General features: G+C 36.3%; 1 protein-coding gene across 1 annotated transcript in view; it reads left to right on the top strand.

Annotated features, from left to right (window-relative positions):
• Positions 1-21,459, top strand: part of TDRD3 (tudor domain containing 3) — a 93,874-nt gene that overhangs the window by 39,012 nt on the left and 33,403 nt on the right. The window contains exons 4-8 of the mRNA XM_088530533.1: positions 7,716-7,876; positions 10,458-10,599; positions 17,259-17,330; positions 17,916-18,065; positions 18,774-18,914. Of these exons, the coding sequence (XP_088386659.1) occupies positions 7,716-7,876; positions 10,458-10,599; positions 17,259-17,330; positions 17,916-18,065; positions 18,774-18,914 (666 nt within the window). The remainder of the gene's footprint in view (positions 1-7,715; positions 7,877-10,457; positions 10,600-17,258; positions 17,331-17,915; positions 18,066-18,773; positions 18,915-21,459) is intronic.

The following is a 21,459-nucleotide window of genomic DNA, read 5'->3' as shown; positions in this document are numbered from 1 at the left end:
ACAAGTTTACCTACAGCTGTTTCGTGTGGGTTGTATGGATAAACCGTGTAAGATGATGTGGCATTTTGCATGCGACAGTCGTGTTGCACTCAAAACTTGGATGTACTAAATTTTCAACCTACATATGATATATTTAGAAAAGAATTAAGCTTGCCCCTATTTGTATGCCCTTCCTGTTTTCTTCCTTGCGTTTAGCCTGCAGAATACATAAATCAATGAGTTTTATTTTAGAACAAGTGGTAGTTTTCAATTCAAATCATTATTCTTAACTTCCAAATATTGACAGCCTCTATCGCTGATGTTCTTGGGAATGTATTTCATTAGCGTTGAAATTCAATATAGTAATAAATCAAGGCAGGCTTGTTTTTAGAAAGAAAAAAAGATTGAGAAGCTGTTTGCAGCTGTTTGGATTTGCTTTTTTTCTGCAGATATGATTGTCTGAATGGAGCAGTGAGTGGTGTAACACAGTCTACAGCTGTGTATTTTTCCCCTTCAAAAAAAGGGGGCATCAACATCCTCAGCTTTTAAAAGCTGGATTGCATGGATAGATCATAGTCTTTAGTCAGATGGCAGTCTGTGCATGAAACAACTTTTTCCTCAAAGTTAATTTAATGATTATAGTTTTATTATGTGGAATTATTCTTGTGAGTTTGTAAAAGCATTCTATGAACAACTTGGATTTTGTGAACTATTACTGATTGAGTGTTGACCTGTTTGGGTTTTCGGACAGCATACTTTTTGAGATATTTCATCTTCTTTTGATTTAGCTGTTTCCCATGTCTATGGTTTGACTATTTTTATTCCCTTTCAGTTTGCTGCTCTTGAGCTCTGGAAAACACACAGAACAAATTATTTTCTTTGCCAGATGCTTTAGCAGTTTTTTTTTTGTTCCTCAATTGCTTAATTGAAGTATTGTGGAATTTTGTTTTTCAGATTATGTGATGTGGACCACATTAAATGATTTTGTGAAACATATTTCTCAAAATAAGGGCAGTGCTCGCCTTAACTTTGCAGCTGAAACATGGTTTAATTTCTAAGTGATTTGTAATTGTTTTTTCAGAGTTTTGTCGCATGATTTTTTTTTTCCAGAAAAAAGAATCTAATAAGGCTAGAAGGAATACATCTATCTCTTCAAGGATGAATCTCAGTTTATTGCTATTCATCCTAAAAAATGCTAAGGAAATTTATGAATGTGGCAAAATTTAAGATGCAATATTAATTTGACTTGTGCTTATAGGGAGGATTACATGACCTTTAAATTTACTTAGTTCCAGCTTAGATTTTGGAGGGCTCTCAGTCCTGCTGCAGACCAGAACTCTGTGTTTGGGAATGAATGCAGAGGAAAGAGACCTGATGTTCTTACAGAAAATGTTAAAAGTTCCATGTGGGTGTGAAAAGGTCAATGAGTAAATTAAGAGTTGTTTTTGACAAATTTGCAGGTCTGAAAATACAGTGCTGAGACTATCACAGATGCTGATTGTATCATGTTGGTCACTGGTTTAAAGAAAGGTAAAAATTCAGGCATGGCGAGTACAGAGGTTTATTAGGAATGTGAAAGAGCAAGTTGAAAGAGCTTGCTGCTCAGTCTAGCAAAATTGAAACAGGGATGGGGTATAGAGTTTTTAAGCACATAGAAGGAAGGAAAAAAATAAAAGGGGACTAAGATTATTTTAAGTTAGAGGGCAGTTTTGTAAAGCAAAGTGTATTTAACTAGTTGTGAAGAGGTGTGGGTTTAAAGTGGGAAAAAAAAAACCCAATATTTGATAATTAGGCTATTAACATTCTGGAACCTATTTTTTTGGGGTACAGTTGCCAAGACAAAAAGCCTTGCTGCCCTTAGAGGGAGCTTGATAAATTTCTGAAAGGGCTTAGGCCTTACGGCTGAAGGTGGTGGAAGACTTGGTGTTAGGATTGAATGACGTAGGAATCCAGCCCAATACAAAATCTCCTTTTGAAGCTTGTTTGATTCAAGGTATTTTCTGTTTCCCAGGTTGTCAGGTAATTGAGACAGATCAATGGTGATAGATTTTTTTTTTCTATTTTTCATAATTAAAGAGTGAAAATCAAGGCTGAGGGAAAGAACTTTTTCTTTTTTTTTTTTTTTTTTTTTTTTTAACTTGTAGGGAAAAGATTCCTGACATCAGTTGCAGGAGCTTCAGGGAGCTGGAGGAAACAGTCAGGATCAAAATTATGGCACTTCATGGTCTATGTTATGGGACTTACTAAATTTGGGGAACTTGCTTACTTCTATCAGTACTGTTAAAGACTTTTTACAAATTATCTTTTTTTTTTTTTTTACTTTTTTTTTTTTTTACTTTTTTCAGCTTTTTTACTTTTTATTTAGATCATAGATCTCATAAAATAGTAGTGATTGCAGAGAAAAAAATCAATGTTCCTGACTGACCTTTGTTTCTAATTTTTAGCTCAGACTGAATAGTAAGTGGATAGTAAGTGAAATCTTTGCTTTTCTAACCTTTTAAAGGTAAAATAAAGCAAATCTGACTACTTAAAAAAGGTAATATATAAACTGTAGGATGAATGGAAATTGCTAATATTACATAACTGCACATTTAATGTAGAAAACATAGCACTTGAGTATTTATGCCAGTAGGGAATATGGTTGAGACAGGAATGGTTTGTTTATATAATCTCTCAAAAGGAGGTAGTCATTTGTAGTTCAGAAATGCTTCAGAAAGCAACAGAAATTACATGCTACGCTTGTTCCTCTCCTGTGCGACAAGGATCAGCACTGCTTTTTTTTATGCGGAGAACACAGAGGGTATTTCCTTATTTTCCAAGGAAAATAACTTTTATCTTTCGGTACTAATGCAGTATGCAAATATTTGTGTAAAGATGACATGCAGTATGAATGTGAAACAACCTGGATATTTGACTGCTATATGTGATTGTCAACTTCAGAACATTTTTATGCAAAGACTACACTATTCGGTTATTGCATTTGTTTTGCATGGCTCTAAAAAAAAAAAGTGTGTATCAGTATTACCAGCGTTAACCACAAGATGGCCATGTTTGCATAGGATTCTAAGAAGCTGCTCCCCCCTCTGCTGTCATGAATATACATGAAGTCTTTTTAATGGAATAAAAATGCAAAGAAGACTATATAAAGTTGTAAAATGTGAAATTTATTAGTGATATTACATTTATGACATAATTTACTTTTCTTTTGAGCACGATAATGTTCTGTTACGATTTAAGCATTCAGCCCAGAAGTGCTCAGAAAGGTTTTTCTTGCTGAGATGAGAAGGATGCTTTCTGAACACTGGCCACTTGATAGTAGCAAGTTATAACTTGCTACCTATCCTGATGACTGTTTAAAGTTACTCATAGACTTCCCACTGTTTCACTCATGTGCAATTAACTGTTGCCTTTTACCTTTTCTTCCACTGTGGATTTCCATTGGTTTCCTGTAGACTTTTTTCTTTTTAAGGCATAATCATATTTGTAGTTCCATCTACAGCTGATCTGTATTTAACCAAGTTCAGTCTCAGGGTTCTCACCTTTACGTTCTTATGGTAGTGCTACGCCAGATCTCCTGGTGTGACTTTGCTTCAAGCTGCAGGTATCCAAAATTACTCAGTCCAAACATGTCTGTAGTAGATATTTTATTCAGCTGAACTTATTTTGACAGGCCTGAGTTAATGTGGTTACCCGTGTAGTAATACTGACAGATCTGATCTGGTAATACTGTAGCTGTTTGGTAGGTAAGCTGTGGGACATCTTAATCCCTTCACCTTGAAAAGTATTTGATGGTCTCATTCCTTAATGCCTGTTTGAAGAACCTTTACAAAGGCACAATTACTTTGTGAAAGACTTTTGTTTTGTTTTCAGTCCAGTTTCAGGGTGCCAAAGCAATGCTTTTAGGAAGACAACAACAATCCTGGAAACAATAGAATACTATCTAGTCAATATGTTGCAAATGTTTTTAAAAATTACTAGCTATTGCTGGTCATTTTAAATGCTCTGCACAGACTGATTGATCAGAACATTTTTCTACCTTGATGATAGAATTTTGTTAATGTATTTCTATACGTTTTGTCGTCCTGGCTTGATTTGAAACATCTGTTGCCTCTCATTCTAAGGAGAGCAGTAATGATTTAATTTCTGCTTTTACGTAGATCATTGGTGACAGTTAGAAGTGCTGTCTGAAGAGCCCTGATCTGGAATAGTTATAGCTTTATCAGCTTAGTCCCCTGCAGCCAATGTGTTTATTTTATTTTAAAAATGTTTTTGTGAACATGGCTTGGAGTAGATACTTAGATACATTTCTTAATGCTGAAGTTACTTCAGAAGTTACTTCAAAAACCTGTAAGTTAACTACAAATGAGTGAATTATGTTTTATTTATGCTGTGATTAGAAAGATGTGAGCATACTCTCTCATGCAATAGTGTGGATAATTATTTACTCGGTTTTTCTTTCTATGAGATATATATACATGAATATCACTGAGACACATGGATAAAGAAAATAATGGAATTATTTCTCAAAAACAAAGGCTTCTTGGACTACATGAGAATGTGTATTTATGTACACACATGACATCCTAGATAAGTTGAGGAAACGTACTCTTGGTGTAATCATGGACTGCTTGAAAAATTGCTCTCAAAGTACATATCCTTCACTGCCAAATTAGGAAGGCATTTCAAGGTGGTCCTACAAAATCTACCCCTGAGTGCCATTTTGATGGATAGTTTTTGTTAATGGCTCAGTAGAATATGAAGAACAACAGTGAAATTTGTAAATGACTCCAAGGAGAAAGATGATGTACCGAAACGGTGAAGTAGACAGGAGTTTGGGGCCTAGTTTCCCTAACTGGGAAAGATTTCTCAGGATTTCCTTCTTTTTCTTCTACTGACTGTTTTTGTTCTCTCATACAATTCTGGATTTCAGGATGTGAAAGACATCCTTCTTGTTGTCTATCACATGCTTTTAGTTTTTTTATTCCTTTGCGTTTTGTACTGATCCTTAATACCTTTTCAGATTTCTGATAGCTACTTCTTCTTGATCTTAAAATGCTGTGCGCCGTAGAAAACAGTAGCTTGTTCCACAGATTCGCTATCCTTGTTATCATGATATACCTTATTTCTATCTTTGGATTTATTAAACCTGGGTTTCCGCTCATCTGTCTTGTACCTCTTTCTGCTGCTTTAAATTTCAGAGCTGCAACTAATCCAGTGTTTTAGGCTTGAATTAATTTCAAAGCTAAAATATTAACATTATAATGGGAATATTCTTCTTTTTTCACCTCTGAAAGGTAAGGAAATCATTAATAATCTCTTTATAAAACACACCATCATTCCTCAAATCATTTTGCTTATATTCGTTATTTTAACTTATTTGCTTCCTAGAGAATCTATTTTTGAAAGCTGCTTATAGTATTACTGATGTTGCACACACAAATGTGAGAAGATGAGGCTGGAGGGATTGGGCAAAAGGACCTGGATGAGTCAGCTCAGTGGCAGTTTATCTGCCTCCAACCAGCCCCTTCCACCCCGTTTCCACCTCGCTTTTCCACCTCTGTTCTCCCTCAAATCCACCTCTGTCCCTCCTTTTTCCAACCTCAGTGCTCCTGCCCTCATCAGGATTATAAGGCACCCTGTAGTAAGTTTCTAGTAAGTAAGTTCTGGCCGTCGTTGCTCTTGCCATTATCGGCTACCCGTTGGTGTTCGTATATCTTCGTGTTCTGTTTATTACTTCTCCATCTCTTGTCTTATGCTGAAGAGCTGCTAGCCAGATATCTTTACAAAACAGGTACCCTTTCATTTGATATCCTTAGAACTTTGTCAAATTTCAATCCCTTTTTTCTTTTTTTCCCCAAAGGGTAGAGATTGTAGTAGTATTGAAAGAACGTTGTTTTAATCACCAGCCACACATGTTGTCCACTTTCAGAACTAATTAAGTTGATCTAGCTGATAGTATAAAATGTTTTTTTTTTTTTCCCTTCTTTTACTGTCTCGGCTGCAGGGGAAAAAAATCATAGGCGATGCCAATTCTTTGGCATGTTCTTCATGTTCTTAAGTGTACTTCACACTTAAGCAACTGAAATGAAATTGTAAAGGAGGAAGGAAATGTTGAACTGAGGCTGGCAGACGTGGAAGCTCTAAGGCCCTGATTAAGGCCATAGAAATAATTGTCGTTAATGTGGTAGGTTTTCAAAAAGCTACAAGCTCTTTATTTCAGTTTTGCACCTGTTTTTTCAACAACACGTAATGTCCTTGGTGGACGAGTGTTAAAGAATGAGACTCTGTTGTCCAAACTCAGCAAATGTGCAGCTCCACCTTGTTTTGGGCTGTGCTTGACTGGTGTGCACATGCCTGTGGTGTATGCACTGGTGTTCATTTGCTACTACAGAAATGATCTTTTTCTGTAAAACTTATAGAAGAGGGGGGAAAAAAGTGGCTTCTTTGCTGAAGTTAATCAGTAAAACGAAACTTGTTTTCATGCAATACATTGATCCGTTGGAATCAAGGGAATAAAGAATTCTATTCACATCAGAAACAGAATTGGTCATATAATTATACATAACATACGTAAGGCTCATTCAGAAATGTCTAAAACTCAATACCGTTACCCCTTATTTACATTATTTTTTTCAAACTCTCAATTATTGAAGAAAAAAGACACAAAAGATTCAGGTCTAAGTAGATTTCAGATAAACATAACTTACTCCCTTGGGCTTGCCAGAAACCATCTGTCCAAAAGACTCCCAATATATTGTGATTTTATTTGAAGGCCTAAAAGGTGCAGCATCCTTCAAAGAAGTCCCTCTTTCTTCGTCTACTGTGTTTTCCCTAGTCTCACTACTGCTGTTCTTATTTATTCATTTAGCTCTTCTTTTTAGATGTATTCCCATTCTGGTTGCTTGATCTGACGATATTCTTCTAAGCTACCTGTTCTGTTCCTCAAAGAGAAGAAGCTGATGAAAAGTGCTTTCTTTTTCATCTTTTTCTGCTGTCTCTTGGGTGCTCGAGATCATTTTGGAGGCAGCAGATTCTCAAAGGGATCAGAATAATCCTACATAGTGAAAGAGTAAAGACGACCATCATGATTACTTACTCTGCTGTAACCCAAACTTTGAGCATTTTTCTGTTTGTTTGTTTTCTTAAATTGTTTTTTTTTTTTTTTTTTTTTTTTTTTAGCAAGATATCAGTTGTGGTGGTGGATATGTCGTGTTTTTAGGTAACCAAGAGACAGAGATGTCCCTTGAGGTTATTACACTACACTCTGGCTGAAGCTTTATTTGAAGAAGCTCTGTTTCCAGTCAGTTTTTCCAAGACATTTGTATTGGAAATGTAGTCTTTTTATGACCGATCAGTCTTTAAGGGTTGTTGTTGCTTCTGCAAAGTGAGAACTGGCAAAGAGAATTTGTGGTCATGGTGTGTGAACTCTTATCCATACTCTGTAGTATTTTGGAAGTATTTAGTGGGTATATAGGTGCTTTTTTTTTCTGCACGTTTCTCCTTAATGTGCATTTTTCTTATATTGTGGAGTTCATAAAACATAGTTATTTCTCTGAAAAAGCAATTTTTACATACGGTATTTTCTACATCATGACAAGTGATAGAAATTGGGCTTGAGTGTCTAATCAAAATACATTGTTTTGCCTGGGGGCTTCCGTTAGTGTGTTTAGATGATATTATGTGTTTGTTTCATGGTGTGAGCAAACGTTTTTGTCTTTCCTGTTTTGCATGTATAGCTGCAAGGGCCATGTGTTCTGCAGATACAAAAAATCCGCAACGTTGCTGCGCCAAAGGATAACGAAGAATCTCAGGCTGCTCCCAGAATGTTGCGTTTACAGATGACTGATGGGCACACAAGCTGCACAGCTATCGAATACACTAGCATGTCCAAAATAAGGTGAACAACTTTTTTCACTGTTTTTCTTAGCACTTAAATGTCCTTATCTTAATGGAAATGTGCTTACTAATATGTGAAAAGCTCCCTGTTAAAACAGGTTTTAGACTGACAGGCAGCAACTCAAAGGACAAAAATTTAGCTATTTCCTTCTTTCTTTTTTTAATTAGCTTTCTGCTTTAATTTTCAAAAATAATGCAGTTTTACTGTGTCTCCTCTTTGTTGTTCACAAGGCTTCTGTGTTCTTCTGTTCTTGTTCCATATCTGACCCTAATAAAGGAAAAAGAGAGCTTTGCTGGAGTGTTTCCCTCATGATAAATAATAAAAGAAAAGCAAAACACCCTGTTTGTCACTCACTCCCCTCTTTCCCCCTGCTATATGCACACTTTTTGATAAGATTTTGATTTGCCTATCAAATCTCCAGTTTCTGAAAATCTGTAGTGAAAAGGAACCTGTAAAGTAAAGAAATATTAGGTACACCAAGATCTCATAAGAGGGGAGCCAACAGAGGAGTGCAAGTATGACTAATAAAATATCTTATATATACTGATGCGCTTTGGTTAGAAAACACTTATTCTTCCCTCCTTCCTAGATTTTGTGCTCTTGTAAGGAGAGCCTTAAATTCAGCCTGCACAGGTATATACGGGTATAGTTTACAATACTATTTATGCTCAAGTTTATACTGGAAGAAAGGGGATTTGAATAGCCATCTATCAGGTCAGAGTTAACAAAGCAAGTGGCTTTTTGTGTGCATGTAGACTTGAGTTTCCATTTTTCAGTAATAGCAGAACTTTCACCTCACTTTGGTAACAAGAATATCACAGGCTTGGCACCTCACCAAGCACCTAGAGCCACGTTACTGTGACAAGGCTTTAACTTGGAGTGAATTAAGTATCTCTTCAGTTAAAAATGGAGACATAATAGATTTAATCGCTGTTGAACATGAGCAATTTTTGTGTGTCTGGTCATTTGGATGCTGAAAATCCCCTCTGGGTTCTCATGTTTTGCTCTTTCCTGTAGGCCAGTTTATTTTGGTTTTTCAAAAAATCTTCCTTCATCTTTCTCTGCTAACTGCAAAAGCTGAACATAGACCTTTTAAATGTCTTCTTTCAATGTTAACCTACTAGTGAGTAGAAGCCCCCTTTCACTTTAGAGTGATAATCTTTTAAAAGGTAGAACCATTAATGATATTTTAATTCTGCCGTTGAGTCATCAAGACCTTGGAATACCATATTCCAGCATAAATATAAAAGGGCAGAAAAGAAAGTCAATAGGCTCCCATGTAAGTAAATTCCATATCACACAATACTTGAAGAAGAACACCTTGTAAAAGGCATCATTTGAAAGCTTATAGATGGTCTGCAAAATGTCATGGAACTCATCACTCTGTTGTAATGAGATAGGTGGCACTTTTTAGGTAATCCTGTAGGAAATTAAGCCTGTGATGTGAGTATGTGACTGTTTCAGGTTTCAAATTTTGAATAATACGCTGTTTCACAGCACAGTGTTTCCTGCTGAGCAAAAGCACAGTTTGCTTTTAAATGAGAAGTTCTTGCTCTTATGTGTGGTGTTTTCATTTACCCTTCCCTATGAATAATTCTCCTCTGTTGCCCAGTTTTTCTCATCTTTTTTTTTCCTGATCTTTTATTAGAACAATAAAGAAAATCGATTAATATTAATAAGGTTAATATCATTAGTGCTAAAATTGGCTGACTCCACCATGCCTGTTCATCACTGCATGGTGAGCCCCAATGGTTGCAGTAATAGTGTTAGCAGATTTTACTGTCTGTCAGTTGAAAGGTTGTAACTGATTGTGTCTTTTTTTTTTCTTTCTTCTTACAATAAAAATAACTGTTTTCCAGATATGTTACTTCTCATATCTTTCAATTATGACTTGGAGATCGATGATTCTTTTATGCATCTGCTATTTTTCAAAAAGGCGATTATATTAACAAAAAGAGGGGTGCCACTTTGTAGGAGCTAACCACAGGCAGCAGCCCTGTGTTTTTAAAACAGAATAATGAGAAAAAAAAACACTGCAAGGCGCATATCTTATGTATTAATTCTGGGCCAATCATGGATAGTAGTAACATGCAGGGTGTGTGTGTGTGTTTTTTTTTTTTTTTTTTTTTTTTTTTTTTTTTTTTTTTTGTCCTAATGGCTGTCTGTTTTCTCCCAAGTTAAAAGTCGAAAACAAATGTGACAATTAACCATCTGGAGAATCTCTGTTAACTATAAATGGGTCCTAAGATGAATAACTTATTATTAGACAGCTGACTTTGAGACATCTTCTGTTAGTCTAGACAAATTGCATCCTAGTTTGGTGGTGTTAAAATAGATTTTAACCAAGCAGACGATTTGCAAACATTCATCTCTGTTAGACACCATGTTGCAAATTAGATCCTTTCCGTTAGGAACGGGAAGTGCTCCAAAAAAACTACTGAAAACTACTGTGCATCGTAAAGGAATGTTTGCAAAGATTTTTTTGATGCTAATCTTTTATATTTGCAGTATAACAACAACGGAGTTTTATTTTGTGGCAGAATATTAATAAAAAAAAATTGTCTTTTGTGTCTACTTTCAGCCTGAACACTCCACCTGGAACAAAAATTAAGCTTTCAGGAATTATTGAAGTGAAAAATGGATTTCTGCTTTTGGATGACAGTAACACTGCAGTTCTCGGAGGTGAAGTGGAGCATCTTATAGAAAAGTGGGAATTACAAAGGGTGAGGTAACATCACTGGAAATGCTTGTCTTACAGGATACAGATTATATTTAATGAATTCATGCTTAATGTTATCTGAGAAATTCAACCTTATTACTTTACTGTCCAGATGTCTTCTTGCATGAGGCCAAATATGTGTAAATAAATCTTTTATATAAAGGTTGCAGGTAAAGTGATCATAGACACCATTTCCTTCTGTAGTCCAAAATTCCTTCCCTAAACAGTGTTCGTTTTGAGTATAAAGTCTTCTGAGTACTCTCATTAGAAAACCTTCAATCTTAAGGTTGATGGGAAAAGAAACTTGTAGAACCAAGAAGTTCTTAGGTATATATATTGGGAAAAGAAGGGTCAGTAAAATCAGTTAGGTTTATGAATGATATTTTAAACACTTTTTTGCTTTTTCCACCTAAGCTTCAAAAATAAATGCTATTCCATAAATGATTAATTTGTTTTTGAGTTTGATGTCAGGAAATAACTACAGAACTTGCTCTGATTACATTAAAGACGACCATCAGCGTGTTGCTGACTCTTGACATAGAATCATAGAGTCGCAGTGGTTGGAAACCTTCAAGATCGAGTCCAACCATAAACCCTTCAACACCATTACTGCTAAACCATGTCCCCAAGTGCCTCATCTACATGTTTCCTGAGCACTACCAGGGACGATGATTCCACCACTTCCCTGGGCAGCCTGTTCCAAAGCTTCACCACTCTTTTACCATGTTGACATCTTTCAGTATGTTGCATTAGCTAGTAGTGCTGGCTATGTTCAATAACAGAAGTTACAAAGTACTTCCAGTTTTAGTCTGTTTAGCTGCAGTATAGAAAGTGAATTATTTCATGCAGATATCAACAGAGTTCTCTGCTTCCATCTTTCAGTTTGTCAGAGAATAAATTTCCTTGTATGACTAGTTCTCACTGAACTTTGTAGCGTAGCTCGCAGTAAAAAAAAATTATACTAATGTAGTCGTCTCCAAATTCCCAGCGAGAGTGTGATCAAATCAACAAACCTGGAGGTGACAAGGAATCATCTTGAATGGGTGAATTGTGACCACTGGGAATCGTGGTTCCCGTTTATATCCAGATTGACATCTGCGGAGATAGGACTCAAATACAACCGTAGATGCCAGATGCTATTTAGATGGCACTTTCTCCATGAACTTGATGTGTCCTGTTCAGAAAGCTTTATGGAAAAGAACGGTTGATGATAAGCAAGATTGTCAACTTTGAAAAGTGTTTGAGCAAGGACATTTCTGCTCCTTGTCTAATCTTGCTAGTGAGGATTAAATCAAATAGTGAACTATGTCTGCTTAAACAGACATATATTTGTGTGTCTATTTTTAAACCAATCTTTTTTTCTCTGCACTACTATGTCTGAGAAGCCTTAATTGGGCTTTTTGTGTTGAAGATGAGTATAAGTTTCTTTTACATTATTTGATTTCAAATCATTAACTTTTTGAGCAATGTTACAGGGTTGTTTGTGCAGTCTTAAATGATTGCCCTTGTGCATATCGATGCAGCTTCTAGTTGCATAGTTGCAGTGATATTTAGAAGTGCTTTATACTGTTTTGTTCCATTTAGTATGAAGCTTGAAATTGCTCTGGGGAGGAATCTCGTTTTGCTAATAAAAGACTTGTACTACAAATGTGGTCCATGTGGAATGAATGTAATGTTCTCCCATTACAAATATAGTTTATGTGGAATGAATGCAGTGTTCTTTGTAGCATTTAGTTTCATCATAGGGTGATTCTTGTCTGGAAATGTCTTTCAATTTTTTAGATGTCATATATTGAACAGCAAATGAGACCTGAGAAGACAGTAAATGAAAAATGCAAATGTTACTGTGTGATCTTTTTTTCTCTCGATTATTTGGAAATGTAAGATATATTATGTGACAGGCTTCTTTAAATAAAAGTACAGTCTAAATAACGATTGCTTCATGGCATTCCCAATGTTGTGGTGATAACTGGCCCTTCATTTGGTGAGGACTGCTGTCAGCTGAGCCTCTTTATGGACAAAGAGATTTGTGTATTAGTTTACTAATCTATTGATCAAAATCTGCAAGTAAGGCTGATAAAATAAATTTTGCTGAAATGTTTAGTGAAACTCTGTGGTATGTTTTTAAACACAGAACCCATCAAATTATGGGTAATCTGGTGGGAAGAACTCTAATATACTTTATCATTTGGTTTTGGTCAATGTTAGGCTAATTAGTTTGTTTACCTGATGGGAAAAGGTGGTTTTGTATAAAGTTCAAAATTCATAGTAAAAAGAAGCAAGAGGGGACGGAGTAGTGTATAATATCTGTGTGTTCAGCCTGGTTTTGTAAATCTGGTCTGTTAGAAGCTTCCCTGAGAAATAAGCGTTAACAGCACAATCCAAATACAGCAGAAACGGTAGAAGAAGCATTCCAAATGCATTACTAATAACGTGTTAATTCCTACCACAAACACGTTTAACTGTAAGTTAAAAAACAGTGCTTGTGTTGCTGGTTCACACTTTTATGCCAAGTGGAGTTTAAATTCCGGAGCAGCTGTCTTGAGGAAGCAGGAATTTTCACAGGAACCAAATCAACCTCAAACAGAAGGATGCTGTTATGTTTGTGTATTGGTGTTCACCTAGCAGGCACATCCTTTCATCCTGGATAAAGTTTAGTTCAATCAGTAGATTTGATTCAAAATCCTAGCTAGTGTCAGTAAATATGGGGTTTTTGGTAAAATTCTAAGTGCTTTTTTGTTTTCTGCCAGTTTACTTGATTCATTAATAATTCAGAATAGTCTTTTTTTATGTTTTTGTATTGGTTCTGGCCTGGGAAAGAAAGAAATGAAAATGTGAACTTAAGCATAAGCATGTTCTTTCTGATCACGGGATATGAGGTCTTAATTATGGTCAAGTGCTCAAGTTCCCAGATTACATATAAATATTTTTATTATAGATGAATTCAGGGCTGTAGGTCATTCTGAATTTGCCTATGTTTTTCTGAATCCAAACCGAGAGGGGAGAAAAAAATAGTGTTTATGGGACTGGATGGTCTACTGAGAAGATGCAGAATTGTACGAAGTGAGCTGGGCCTGTTTAGCCTAGAGAAGACTGAGAGGAAATCTGATCAATATGTGCAAGTACCTGAGGGGAGAGGGTAAGGAGAATGGGGCCAAACTCTTCTCAGTTGTGGCCAGTGACAGGGCAAGGGGTAATGGGTACAAGTTGAAACACAGGAAGTGCCACCTACATGTGAGGAAGAGCTTTCCTAGGAGGGTGACAGAGCCCTGGAACAGCTGCCCGGGGAGGCTGTGAAGTCTCCTTCTCTGGAGATCTTCCAAACCGACCTGGGTGCCACCCTGTGCCCCGTGCTCTAGGTGTCCCTGCTGGAGCAGGGGGGTTGGACTAGATGATCTCTAGAGGACCCCTCCAACCTCAGCCATTCTGTGATATAGGGTAGTTGGGCCTTCTGTAGGAGATTGGATGGTAGTTTTGTTGTTTCTGGTGTGTGTGTGTGTGTGTTTTTTCCCTCGTATGGGCTAGAGGGATTATCATGTATATCATAGATCTCTGAGATTTGGTGCCTTCTGCAGTAAGTATAACATTCATGGTGCCTAATGGTAGATGATGTCTGTAATGTAAGATGTCTATTGGAGTTAGTCACCCTGAACTCCTATTTTAATCAGTGGAGATGAGTAGATTCTAAGCCATGGCATGTCTGAGGGGTGACATAAACCCTTAAAGTGACCATTTTGTCTCCAGTGGCTTTAAAATGGAGACTGTTTTGTCTCCATTGGCTCTGAAAGGAGCCTGAGGTCACTAACTCTGTTGCATTGTAGATGCTATACAAAGCCAGATGAGAGGAATCCCGCCCAAAATGCCAGACTGCGCTCGGGCCTTCAAGGAGCGCTTCGCTGTTGAGGCTCTTCCAGTTTTGTCCTTCTCCTAGGGAGCCTTTCCTGGCGGAGCAGCCGTATGTTGGAAGGCAGAATCCAACCGTAGCTCGTAGGTGGGGGAAACCATGAGTGTGCTCCCGTGAGCCCTTGTGTTGGCTTGTGAGTCTAAAAAAGCCACTTCTTGTGGAGTGAACTGTTTGGTTCTAAAGCTAAGTTTTCTGGTTTCTGCACTTCTAAGTGCTTTTCTTTGAATAATTTGTAGAATATGTTTATTAATGCTTTTGCTCCGGGCCCAAAGTTGCTTTTTAAAAAAAAAAAAAAAAAAAAAAAAAAAAACCTTGAAAGGAATTAATAAGCGCAAGTGATTTAGAATGGTTTTTTGTTGGCTCTTGGATAAAAGCAAGCAAAAAGCCGTGATTTTGGACTTGGTTTAGTCAAATTAATATCTTTGTCTATTTCATGAAATTCACTGATAGAACATCAGCTCAAATTATAGTCACATGTTTATCCTGTAGTTTTCACATAGTGAAACTAAATCTATTTTGCATCAGCATGAGAAATACATAGATTAATATTATATAGAGACTTAAGTAATTAATAATTTCACTGCCAGCGATCGATAATAAATGATGTATGTAATTATGCATGACAGCCCCAATGAAGAAAAATCCATAGCAAACTAAATCCCAGACAACAAGAAATGGAGAAGAAGATAAAACTTGTAGGAAATATATTTTAGTATTTCAACAGCCTTAAGCATCTTTTCTTCCTTTTTTATTTTTTTTGCAGTTATGAAACCAAGTATTTCTATGTAATATTTATGTAATTATGTAGTAATTAAGAGATATCAAAGCATAGGTTCCAGAGAACTTCTTAATTATTTTGCAGCTTGTTGCTGTTGTCAGAATTTGTAAAGAAATAGGAGCAATGCTTCAAAAATAAATAGATATTTTTATATAATATTTTACAAATCAATCCTTTCTCCATTGCTGTTGGCTAGTAACTTATATTAGTTGCAATCTCATTTTTTTCCAGGCTTAGCTGCTTGATGACCTGATTTTGGCCAAGGATTTAAAACATTTCTATGAAGAGTAGTCTTTCAGTAAATGTAGATGAGTACATGAATTTGAACCCTTTCCATGTATCTTCAGTGTCTACTACCTTTTTTGCTGGTTTACTAACCAGGAAGATCTTCCTTATTCCTCACGAGGAGGAGATCTTCGATGTTTGCACAGCACTGGGTTTTCTAAAGGAGTCTGGTGTCGTCTGTAAACTTGGCAGGGTCCCTGGTGATGCCCTGTCCGCTGCCCTGTCCAGGTTACTGAAGATGCTGAACCCAACCGTCCCCAGCACGGGGGTCTCATGAGACTGCGCTGCTGACTCTCCTGCATCTGGAAATGCTGCTTCCTATCCATTAACCTGTTTTCGGTCCATAAAAGAACCTTTCCTCGAACCTCATGACAAATTTTATTTTAATCATTTCTGTGGAATTCTGAAGAAGACTACTTGAAAATCTTTTAAGCAAACAGGCAAAACTCCAGCACCATATAACTCTATTTTGTTAGAGAAAAGCTACAGAGCCGGGTGGGCTCTTTTTGAATTAACTGTGTTTCTCCATGTATCTGTTGGTCTTAGGCTTTGTTATAAAAGCTGCCATCTTAGCAAGATTAGAAGTCAGACTTATCTGTAGTCCCCGGAGTCTAGTAGAGTCCTTTTTAGCGGATTGATTTAATGGTTAATACAACTATTACAACTAATACTTAGTTGTATTAGTTCAGCTCTAATTATGGGAAGGCCTGCATGTGTAACTGTACAAGTGTGATATAGGACAATGAAGTCCAAGAGCTGTGATTCATGGTGAAAATAAACTTTTACTGAGGCATTTGGCTGAAAAATTTACGTTGACCTAACTGTATAACACCAGGATTTATTGACTGTAATAAGAATTTGAGCAGCTAAACGCAACTGTCTTTACCAGGAGATGAGTCTCTCAACTAAGCTGCACTTTAATAAAAAAAAAAAAAAAAAAAAAAAAAAAAAAAGTGAAAAGCTGGTTTCCAAATATTTCATTTTTCTATTTTTCTGAATTAAAATAAATATATATGATCATGAATTAAGGAATCAGAGGTATAGGCTGTCATTCAGTGTTCCCTTGCTGAAATTTGCAATATAACTTTTAAATTGTGCAGACCGTTTTAATTATTTTTGAGCGTTACAGGGAAGGCTGCTGTGCTTATTTTTCAGTTTGTGAATGCTGTTGCTATTAAGTGGTCTTGGCATAATCATTTCCAGCAAGTGTTCCCTACTCAATTAGGTTATTTTATCTCTTTATCCTTTCAAAGTCAGATCAGGTAATCCATGCTTCAGAGCCTTGTCAATATTGATTTGTATCTCTGACTTTTTCATTTATGTATGGGTTGCTGTCCTGGTTGAGTATAAACAGGGTTTAATTGTTGCCTCAGAAACTGAAAAGTTAACAATAAGAGCTACATGTTGCCGATTCCCTTGAAATGTGGGTTTCTGCTGGCTGACAAATGTTTAAATAAATAGCTGTGTAAAATAGCTGGCATTTTACAGTTCTTATCTAATTGACACTGAATACATACTCATTTCTGGACAAGCCAAATACTTGACTAAAGGATTACCATCTTTTTTTTTTTGTGCTCAAAATGTTTATTTTGCGAGTTTCATGTTCTGAAATGGAGACTGTTACCAGATAATCATTTTTTGTTTGATTCTTTGTTTTTTCATTTTTAATTTATTAATCAACAATTTTCTTTTACAGAGTTTAGCAAAACACAATAGGAGTAACATTGGAACAGAAGGTGGCCCTCCCCCTTTTGTGCCTTTTGGGCAGGTATGGTGAACTTCTCTTGGTCATTGAAGTGTGGCATAAAAATTGAAGTCATAACATTTGATAAAATAACCTGGATCATGGTATCTTAGGGGCTCTAGTTCCATTTGCCTAGAGGCTACCAAAACTCTTTAAGCCAAGGTGACCTGGATCCAAACAATTTGTTCATTTGTTCTTTGAGTGGCCGCAGCTTCCCAGGAAATCACTGGTATTAATCTTAAAAACAATCAAACAAACAAACAAAGCCTCTTGTGATAGTTGGATCACTATGAAGTAGTTAATATTTTTGATTCTTCCTGCATTATCTAGCCAGCATCTTTCCTTCTTACATGATAAGGATGTTTACAAAAATAGTGTTAGTCATATCATGAAATAAATTGTGAACGTAAGTATCATTCTTTGGCCTTTCCTGTGAATAAGATGCTTTGTTGCCAACAGAGATAGATAAATGTCCTCTGTGCAAGTTTTTGTGATCACATAGGTTTTTCGAAAGTTGTGCTACTGTAATGGAGTAAGGTGTTTTTTTTTTTTTTTTTTTTTTGCAAGTGACAGTAGAAACATTACTTACAACTTTCTTTGTTCTGCCAGAAATGTGTGTCTCACGTACAAGTGGACAGCAGAGAGCTCGATCGCAGGAAGACTCTGCAGGTGACAAATACTGCAAAACCTGTTGCTGACAATGATGAATTTGAAAAGCAGAGAACAGCTGCAATTGCAGAAGTAGCAAAGAGCAAGGAGGTGAGAATGCATGCTGTGCAACATTTTGCTTACTGTGCTTGGTCTTTAGTTGTTATTTTAAGTATTTCTCTCTGATCAAAAGTACTTTCTGATGTTTGTCTCCTTATCTATCTCCTTAAAAAGATGAATCAAAAGCAGTGGATCCTTTTTGGATTGAAGAGTGCATTCTTATTTGAATTCAACTAATATGGTGAACAAATAGCTGTATCACAGAATGTTTTATTGTAGATATGATTTTGATAGCAGTATTAAAATGTGTGGATTTTGCAATTAAAATAATGAGATTAAGTAATAAGTGCAGATTATTATTTTCAGTCTGTGTTTTTGGTTTTCAAAAACCCTTGATTCCTTGAGTGCTGCTTTATAGACAGAAGCTAGCTATAGAGTAGCTAGGAAATTTTGTTACCTCTAATGCATTAGGTTTTTATGTCCTCCTTCAGTTTTCTATTTTAGCCTACTGTTATGGTTTAAGTAACTCATGAAAACTAGAATTACATAACCTTTTTTTACAGCCTAGTCGGGGCATGGTGGCAAAACGAAGTCCTACAGAATAAATTGTGCAGATTAGTGCTTTATTTGTTGATATAAAGCCTAATCATAAAAAATACAGCTGCAATAAGTTTACTGCACTTTGTGTAGTAACTAAATATTAAGGCTTATTTTCCTAAGTGTTGTTTACTGAAACGTTATTTTTGTGCTTATCTAAAGACCAAGACGTTTGGAGGAGGTGGTGGTAATAGCAGAAGTAATCTCAGTGTGAGTGCTGGAGGGAATCGAAACAGGGAACTGTTCCAGAAAGAGAAGACAACAAAACCTGAGGGAAAAAATGAAGGTGTCTATCGAGAACTGGTAAGGTTAAAGACTTTAATGAAACCTTAAACGTGTGTACTATTAAAAACAACAACAAAGCCCTGAAGAATAAGACTTTCCTTTCAATTTATTTTTAAGTCTGTTTGGAATGATTAGGATGTGTTGTACCTTACTGAGGTAGTTAAGGTTCAGCATTATTCTCTAGAACTTTGCCACCTTATCTAGTAAAAACTAAAACAGTGTCCTCACAAAGCAGAGTAGTTGTACATGCAGCATAGCTCATTACAGTATAATGTTATTTTCTCATTTAAATGAGTGTTGCGTGTTAAGATGGATTAGGCATTTATTAGTTTTAGGCAGGAAACTTGCATTTCTTAATTTCAGCATGCCAGATAACGTTTTAGTGTAGTTTTTTTTATGTTAATTTAATATTCATTTACAAAAATCTGATTTAAACCATTCATTATACAATTACTTGAGATGTCAAAGTAGAAATACTTCTGCTGTAGCATATGAATGTCATACTGACATGTCACAGTGTTTTGTTTTCAGTAAGGTGGCTGTTACCACTGGAGCATCCAAACTATGCTTCTTGATCTAAAATGTCACATTTAAATCTCTTCCATAACTTTATATTTAGTAAGAAGTGTTCCTTGAATTGAGTGGGTATAGGATAAGCAGTCCTTGAAACTTTGGGTTGGTTGCTTAGCCAAACTAAAAATTCACTGTAGAGATCTTATTTGTAATTGAGAGAGACTCCAAGATTTCCAAGTACGCAGAAACAATTAATGATTCTGACTCGAGTGAAGAAAGGAGACTGAAAGAGTGGTCATGATGATATGAGAACTCAATATACCAGTATCCAAACACTGATTATAGATATCTGTTACTTACTGCTGAATATTTTCAAGCCTATTTACTTTTAAGATTTAACTAGCACAAGAAAAGACATGTAGGAACTGCATAACAGTAAAACGACATGGTTTCTTGTTTGTTTGTTTGTATTGTGAGTGCCTTCTACTTTCAACAAGATGGCTGTTTCCAGCACCGTGCTCAGAAGAGCCAAATACAGAATTGTAGGAAAAAGGCTGAGAGTGTGCCAGGATGCTATTTAATCATTCCTATGCCCATAACAGTGGTATCTGTCATTCCTGAGAATAGCACGTTTACCTAGACAGACTACTTAAAGCTTTAGCTATTTTCTAAAAAAAAAAAAAAAAAAAAAAGATAAGTTTTGTGTTTTTTTTCTATGACTTGCAAGGAAATTACATTACACTGCACTGTAAATAACAATATTTCCAACTTAAGGAAATGTGAAATAACTTGATAATTGCTTTTTGCAAGAAGCAAATATGAACCCAGTAAATCTAGAAACTCCTTTCCATTTCTATGGAGTCATCTTAGATCTTAAAACTGGTCTCAAGTCTCTTTGAATTGTGTCATCAAGTTTTTCTGATTGTTCACTTGTATGTCTCTCTATTTTAAAGAGTAAAAATTTTTTGATCCATTCGATTGCTCTTAGGAAAACCTGAAGCACCATATCTTCACAAACAAAATAAGAAACAAAGAAATAGTTTCCTTTATAGATAGATAGCAGAAGGCTTAGAAGGCTTAGTCATCCTGCACCCTATCGTCCTTCTAGTATATGTCCTATAAGCCTAAGGTTTGTTTGTTTGTTTGTTTGTTTTCCTCCCCTGGTTTTATATTGGAGATTGGCAAGATATGAGCTGTATCATAAAATTGACGGGAATGATTTTGACATCCATAGAGGCCTTAAATATGGCCTTCTTTTTCTAACAGTCTTTGGTCTGGGAGATTGCCTCTCCCGTGGGTTTCAAATCGGGACCTCCCCAGCTCAGGGCAAAGGTCCTGTGTGTCTGAATCTTCATTTCCTGCCAGTGGTGAACACAGGTGTCATGTGCCTCTATAGAAAGAGAAGCTGGCGAGTTTTGACCACTGAAAAGATGTGGCACAGGAGCAGTGTAAGCTACAATTTCTCTTCTCATTCAAACGGGCTGCTATTACACTGTCTATACCTACTATACCTGTATCTACTATAAGCTACACCCTGTAGATATTTACACAATCTTTCTCTCCCATTGGACCTTGAAGACCTCAGTAGTTGCCATTTCTTTATTTATTCAGTTGTGGACGTTTGATCCAAGAACACTGTTGATGAGTTTGGGAATCAGGTAGGGCACGCTAAACAGTTGGAGTTAACTCAGTCAAGCTTGTAAAAGTGTTATCCAAACTCTAAAATGCTACATATTGCACGTAATAATTTTGGATAGCTAAATATGGTTTTGAAAGTTATTTGGATTCTTACATCTGGATTACTAACACAGCTGTTTTGAGATAACAACCACAGGCTCCAGTTTTTGGTTCTCTGCCCCAAATGACACCTGCATAAATCTGTGGTCCCAGAGCACACAGTCTGTCTTGAACTAAGAATGGATATATCAGGATATAGTCATATCAGGAAAGAATGAGGGATTAAGTAACTGCATCGTAAAACTGGCGGCAGGGAGAAGAAGGGGATAAATTTTATCTGTTTGTCAGGACTTTTACCATCCTGTTATATGTT

This window comes from Tinamus guttatus, unplaced genomic scaffold (genome assembly GCF_059628265.1).
Source record: "Tinamus guttatus ecotype Peru unplaced genomic scaffold, ASM5962826v1 Tinamus_guttatus_pri_ptg000381l, whole genome shotgun sequence".
NCBI lineage: Eukaryota > Metazoa > Chordata > Aves > Tinamiformes > Tinamidae > Tinamus > Tinamus guttatus.
The sequence above is the reverse complement of the archived record's forward strand: the minus strand, read 5'-3'. Positions and strand labels throughout refer to the sequence as shown.